The 5,983-nt window shown below is 64.2% G+C and overlaps 2 protein-coding genes across 2 annotated transcripts in view; one reads left to right on the top strand and one right to left on the bottom strand.

The window, feature by feature from the left end:
• The window catches only part of CSDC2 (cold shock domain containing C2, RNA binding), a 13,037-nt gene extending 9,180 nt beyond the window's left edge, over positions 1 to 3,857 (top strand). The window contains exons 2-4 of the mRNA XM_006775963.2: positions 427 to 725; positions 1,510 to 1,632; positions 1,997 to 3,857. Of these exons, the coding sequence (XP_006776026.1) occupies positions 550 to 725; positions 1,510 to 1,632; positions 1,997 to 2,159 (462 nt within the window). The 5' untranslated portion in view covers positions 427 to 549 and the 3' untranslated portion in view covers positions 2,160 to 3,857. The remainder of the gene's footprint in view (positions 1 to 426; positions 726 to 1,509; positions 1,633 to 1,996) is intronic.
• A 192-nt stretch (positions 3,858 to 4,049) lies between these two features.
• The window catches only part of PMM1 (phosphomannomutase 1), a 5,698-nt gene continuing 3,764 nt past the window's right edge, over positions 4,050 to 5,983 (bottom strand). The window contains exons 6-8 of the mRNA XM_006776005.2: positions 5,641 to 5,716; positions 4,863 to 4,978; positions 4,050 to 4,540 (exon numbers count right to left, since the gene is read on the bottom strand). Coding sequence (XP_006776068.1) covers positions 4,418 to 4,540; positions 4,863 to 4,978; positions 5,641 to 5,716 — 315 coding nt within the window. The 3' untranslated portion in view covers positions 4,050 to 4,417. The remainder of the gene's footprint in view (positions 4,541 to 4,862; positions 4,979 to 5,640; positions 5,717 to 5,983) is intronic.

The raw sequence follows: 5,983 nt of genomic DNA, 5'->3' as shown, positions 1-5,983 counted from the left end.
ACCCCTGGGGTTAGAGAATTGAACTTGAAGCTGGAAGGACTATGAGGTTCGTCTTCTTCACAGGGCAGGGAGAGAGGAAGCAAGGTCTCCAAGGTCCCTTGAAAGGACACTAACCCCCTTCATGGGGGCCTCACCCTCCTGACCGCATCTAAACTTCACTACCTCCCAAAGGCTCCGTCTCTAAATGCCGTCACCTGGGGGTAGGACTTCAACACACGAATTTTCAGGGAATAGTTTAGCCCATAGCAAGGTTGTAGGAGTGTTTTGTCTTTTTGGTGAGAACAGAGCCAGAGAAGAGCCGTGAGTGAGTGCCCTGATGCCACTCTGAGACGGGCAGGCAGGCCCAGCCATCCAGACTTGTGCTCCGTGCCTGGCAGCTGCCCGCCCGGGAGCACACTCACCTCTACCTCTCTCTTCCCCTTCTAGACGGAGCCTGTGGCTGGAGAGGCTGCTGAGCAGGGCCAGGCCGGGCCCTGCCCACAAGGACACCGAAGCCCTTCACCGGCCCCCGGGCCCAGGAGCCCACCAGGCTCTCCTGCCGGCCCCACCATGACCTCGGAGCCCACGTCGCCCCCAGTCGTGCCCCCCCTCCACTCCCCCAAGTCCCCAGTCTGGCCCACCTTCCCCTTCCAACGGGAGGGCAGCAGGGTCTGGGAGCGGGGCGGCGTCTCAGCTCGGGACCTGCCCAGTCCCCTGCCCACCAAACGGACCAGGACGTATTCGGCGTGAGTACCTGCCCCTCACCCAGGCTTCTGTCCCCTCCTTCTCCAGCCCGTTGTGCTTTCCCAAGGACAGGAGGGCTGTGTATGAACTTTCCGGTAACTGCTAGTGTTCGTTCATTCATTCATTCATTCACTCATTCCACAAAGATTTACTGGGCTCCTGACCAGGGGATCCAGTGATGAATTGGATCCCACAAGCGGCACACAGTGCAAAGGGAATTGGTCCACCGTTCACTCCCTCCAGCAGGGTTGGGAGTGAGGACCGGCATGAGGCATTAGGGAAGATGACGTCCTAGCTGAGTTTGGAAGAAATATCAGGTGAAGCATGAAACAGCCTGGGCAAAAATGGAGGCATAGGGTTGACCTTGGGAGTGGGTGGGCCTTTGGGGACAGTTCCTGGCGGGGGTGCAGGAGGAGGGGCTTTGTGGGACCCTCAGGGAGACTGCCTTGGCTTGGCTGAAGGAGGAGCGTTTGATGGCTGAGTGACTCCTGTGTCCGACCCAAAGCTCGGCACAGAGCAGACGTTTAACGAACGAAGAGGGATGAGTGAGAAACGGGTGGATGGGATACCACTGCTCCAGGAGACAGTGAGGAGTGAGGGCGCTGTGCAGAGCGGGGCGCTGGCCGTGTGCCCGGGGAGCAGTTCCCCTCTCAGCCTCAGTCTCCTTTTCTCTCAATGGGATGATGAAAGGACTGAATTGACCGTGTGTGGCTTCTGGCCTGGGGAGGCTGCGGGGGTCTGGGGGACCCCTAGGCCACAGCTCCAATTCCCCGACCCTAACCTTAGGACAGCCCGCGCCTCGGCTGGCCCCGTGTTCAAGGGCGTCTGCAAGCAGTTCTCACGCTCACAAGGCCACGGCTTCATCACCCCCGAGAACGGGTCAGAGGACATCTTCGTGCACGTGTCTGAGTGAGTCCTGCCCCCAGCCCCATCTCCGTGAGGCCCTCCCATCGGGGCTGGGCCAGGTGGGGTGGGGCCCTCAGACCCCAAGCTCTAGGAGCCACCGGAAGGCCTGCAGCAGGTAGGCTGGGAGGGGAGGTGGGGCTAGGCCCGTGTCCCAGCCCTAATGCCAGGCATGGCCCGGGGAGGACACAGATGCTCTAAAGTCTCCCATCTCAATCCCCCGACAACACAGAGGAGGGGGCAGCTTGTTTCCCACGTTGCAGACTGGAGGGCGGAGATGAGGAGGGAGGCTAGGCCGTCCGCAGGCCGGGCTGCAGGGGTGCCAGGGAGTGGGGCCTGCCATTGGCTGACGCCCCTTTTCTGCCTCCAGCATCGAGGGGGACTACGTCCCCGTGGAGGGTGATGAGGTGACCTACAAGATGTGCCCCATCCCACCCAAGAACCAGAAGTTCCAGGCCGTGGAGGTGGTGCTCACCCAGTTGGCCCCACACACTCCCCACGAGACGTGGTCCGGGCAGGTCGTGGGCTCCTAGGCTGGGCGGGGAGCCCCCCAGATGGACAGGTGGGCAGGCTCCATGCCCCACGGCACGGGCTGACCCGGCCCCCCCCAGGCGGCCTCAGTGTGCACGTCTGTCTGTCTGTCTGTCTTGCACGTGTGCTTCCATCCAGCCCCGTGACCTGTGACTGTTGTGTGAGCTGGACCGCGGGGGAGGCCACCGCCCTGCCCTCTCTGCTTGTCCGCTCTCTCCTTCCTCCCCTCCCTGCCACATCGGCACAGGCCCTCTCGCCCCTGCCCACCTGTCCTGTGTCCACTGAACCTCCAGAGCCTGCATCAGGCCTGGGGCTGGGAGTCAGGGGCACCCCGGGCCCTGCCGGGACGAGTTTCTCCCCAGCCTGGGCCTCTGGCCCTGGCCCGGCCAGACTCTGCTTGTTACTCAACCCACCCCTGCGCCCAGGGCTCCATTGGTGGCCGGCACCCGCCCTCAGAAGTCAGGCCAGTGAGCACTTTGGGGGCCTCCAGCCTCTGGCAGGGAAAGGGGCGAAGGTCCGGCCAGCCTGCCTTCTCCGGCGCTCAGCGCACACCGGAGGCAGGAAAGGGCCTGAGGGCAGACGGCAGTTTGGGGCTCCCTTTGCAGGCCAATCCCTCCTCCTCAGCCTGGCAGTGGCTCTGTGAACCCCAAACTGAGGTCCCATCTTCTCCCCTGGCCACGTGGAGTCTTGCTGCCTCCATTTCCCCAGGAGGTGCGGGTCTGTGGAGGGGGATGTCCCCCCCAGTTTGGATGAGGCCTCCCCTCTCCCTGACTCATGAGCCCCCCTGATGCTCTGCCCGTGCTCAGCACAGTGGCTGCTGGGGACCCAGCGATGGATAGACACGTCCCCTCAGGCGGGGCCCCACAGGAATGGCCTCAGCCGGGAGCCCACCGGCCCTGCCCCTGCTGGACCCTCTTCCCAAAGCCGACACGCGGCTCCCACCGGCCCCCGAGCCCGTGGCTGAGTTGTGGCTCCCACGTTGTCCGCCCCTTAAGGTGTGTGCGTGTGTGTTGTGTGCGTGTGTGTTGTGTGCATTCACTCTTGGGTGGGGGGTGGGCCTGGCCGGGAGGCCAGGAAGGAGGGTTCCCCTCCCCCCTCCCCTCCCCTCCCAGGGCACATCGTCTGGTGGGGACGGAAATGGGGCTAAAGGGAGGGCCTGCCAGGACAGTGACCCTTAGGGGAGCCAGTCTGTGTGTAAACGGCTGATGCCCGACAGGAGGCCTCAGTGACCGTCTAGGATCCCCAGCCCTGGAGATGCCCCAAGGCTCCAGGGTAGAGCCTGGCTGGGATGCCCCATCCCTGCCCCCAGTCCTTATGCAGCTGGAAGCCCAGAGCTGCTGGGATGTGCTGGCAGCCCCCCCCACTGAGAACGGCCCAGCCCGGCACCCTCCGAGCCGGGGCTGCTCTGCAAGGCCGAGGCCTCTCCATGGGAAACAAGGGCTCCCTGGCCTCCTGGGTAGGTTTATTGCTGCAGGTTAACCCCTAGGAGCCCCCAAGGTCCCCTCTCCTGTGAGTAGACCCCCCCTTTTCAGGCACTGGCGAGGGGGATGTGGGTATCAGCCCTGGGGCCACCTGGGTGGCAGAGGGTCAGTGGCATTCTGTCACTCACACCCCCAGTGTCCAGTCACACCCCCTCCGAGGCCCCACCCCCGGGCTCCCCGTCCTCCCAACACTGGCAATAAACCCTCAACTGTGACTCAGCCTGGCCCAGAGCTGCCTCTGTCCGGGTCCAGGGGAAGGGGCTGGGGGAGGACACCCCAAACCACCCTCCCTGACTCCTGTGTGACCTGGGCGAGTCCTGCCGCCCGTGCCTGTTTCCGCGTCTGCGAAGAGGTGGCTGTCGCAGCACCCGTGACCAGCGCCAGCTACCCATTCAGACAGAACCAACGCCATGCCTCGTTGTGGGAACTTTAATATTGGTGATCAAGTTCTCACAAGTACACGCCCTCCCCACTGCCCTGCACCCCGACTGGGACAGGAAGGCAGGGCGGGCTGTCTCGTACGGACACTCGCATCCACCTCCTCCAGTGTAGACTAACCCATTCTGTTCAGAAGTACCAGCAGCAGCTGTAGCCGGGGCCATCGGGGTGCAGGACGGAGCCAGTCCACCGGAGCTGGCCGTGGGGCAGTCGCTGCACGGACCCTGGCCTTGCAGCAGGTGATGCGAGGCAGGTGTCCTGGGCCAAAGGAGAGGGCCGGCCCCATCCAGCACCAGGGCCAGGGCGGCGTTAGGCCTGGGGGAGGCCTCTGGACATCGCGGTCATGCCTCGTGGGCTGTCTCTGGGAAAAAGATCTCACGACATCGCTGCACTGTGTCCTGAGGGGAGACCACGCTGTGGCCCACAGTCCGGGGGTCGGCGTAGATCTCAAAGTCGTTCCCACCCTGCACAAAGGAGGCAGAGAGGGTGGCGCCTGGACAAGGTTCCCAGGGTTGGGGACCCGCACCCACCCTGGCTCCTACAGAGCTGCCCCCTCAGGACACCCAGAAAGCCCTCCTCCTTGGCCTTTACCAGGGCTGCCCTGACCTGCGGTGTGACAAGGGGCCAGTGTCCAACCAGCTCCGGCCCCAGCCTTGCCATCTGTGTAATGGGCTGGTACGCACTGGCTGTTCTCTGGGAGTTTCCCAAGAGGCCTGCTCTGTCACCCTGTGTCCCGGCCTGACCTGGGGGTGACAGAGTGGGAGGGACCAGGGCTGAGGCACTCACCGGGCTGGTCTCGTTGCCAAAGAAATGGATGGTGTCGAAGCTGTCCTGGTCCAGGCTGTCCAGGCAGTAGCGCTTGTCCCAGCCCTCAGGGAACACGTCAAAGCTGATCATGCCTCCTGCAGGGTTGGGCGGACAAAGACAGCAGAGAGTGGCTCACGGGCGAGTGTGGGTAAGGCCCTCTGCCTGCCATCTCATTCCACAGCCCTGGAGTGGCTCCTGGGGCCCAGGCACAGGGCATGGGACAGACAGGGATCCTCACGGGGGTTCTGATCCAGGTGGGAGAACAGGCAGTCACAGACCGGCCCAGAGGGGTGGGGTGGGCTCTCTAGCCAGCAGGTCAGAGGAGACCTCTGAGGAGGTGACGCAGCTGAGATGGAAGCCATAGTGGTGACGGCTGGGGAGCAAGGACAGTCCCAGGCAGGTAAAAGCGTGCAGTGTCCCCACGCCAGAGAAGGCCCGAGGGTAGGGGTGGGCACGCAGGTCCTGGGCCCGGGGTTTCATTAGGAGCGAGGAGCCCCTGGGGAGCTCTGAGCAGGGGCATGGTGTGGAGTGAGCAGGCAGTGGAGACAGCGCACGGTTAGCAGATGAAGTGGAGGCGGGAGCAGTGTCAGATCCCAGCAGCGTTCGGACCCCGGCCTGGGACTGGCTAGCAGTTGCCGTAGGAAGGGGTGGGGTGATGACTAGCTTTAGGTGGGGAAGACGGGGGCCACAGTGTATGGAGCCCTGCCCGTTCGGGCTGAGCCTGCCCTGCTCGGCCCTCCCCGCGGCGCGGACCTACCTCGGGAGAACCTCAGGCCTTTGCCGGCGAACTCCGTCTTCAGAGCTTCCACGAACTTCTCCCTGATCTTCTCCTTCTGCAGGAGGGGAGGAAGCAGGCCCAGGCTCAGAGCTGCTGCCTGCTGGGCCCTGTGCCGGGCCCTGTGCTGGGCACACCCAGTGGCCTCACTAAATCCAGGTGGAGACCATGGCCCCCTGACCGATGGGAAACGGAGGCTCAGAGAGGGGCTGCGCCGTGCACGGGCCCCAGCCTCGGTGGCAGAGCCCGGGCCGACGGGAGGGTGTGGCTGAACTCAGTGCCAGTCCTGCCGGCGGGAGGGGGCGGGCATTCCGAAGGGCAGCTT

The sequence above is a fragment of the Myotis davidii genome, unplaced genomic scaffold, assembly GCF_000327345.1.
Source record: "Myotis davidii unplaced genomic scaffold, ASM32734v1 scaffold428, whole genome shotgun sequence".
Lineage (NCBI taxonomy): Eukaryota > Metazoa > Chordata > Mammalia > Chiroptera > Vespertilionidae > Myotis > Myotis davidii.
This window is presented reverse-complemented; position numbering and strand designations above follow the sequence as displayed.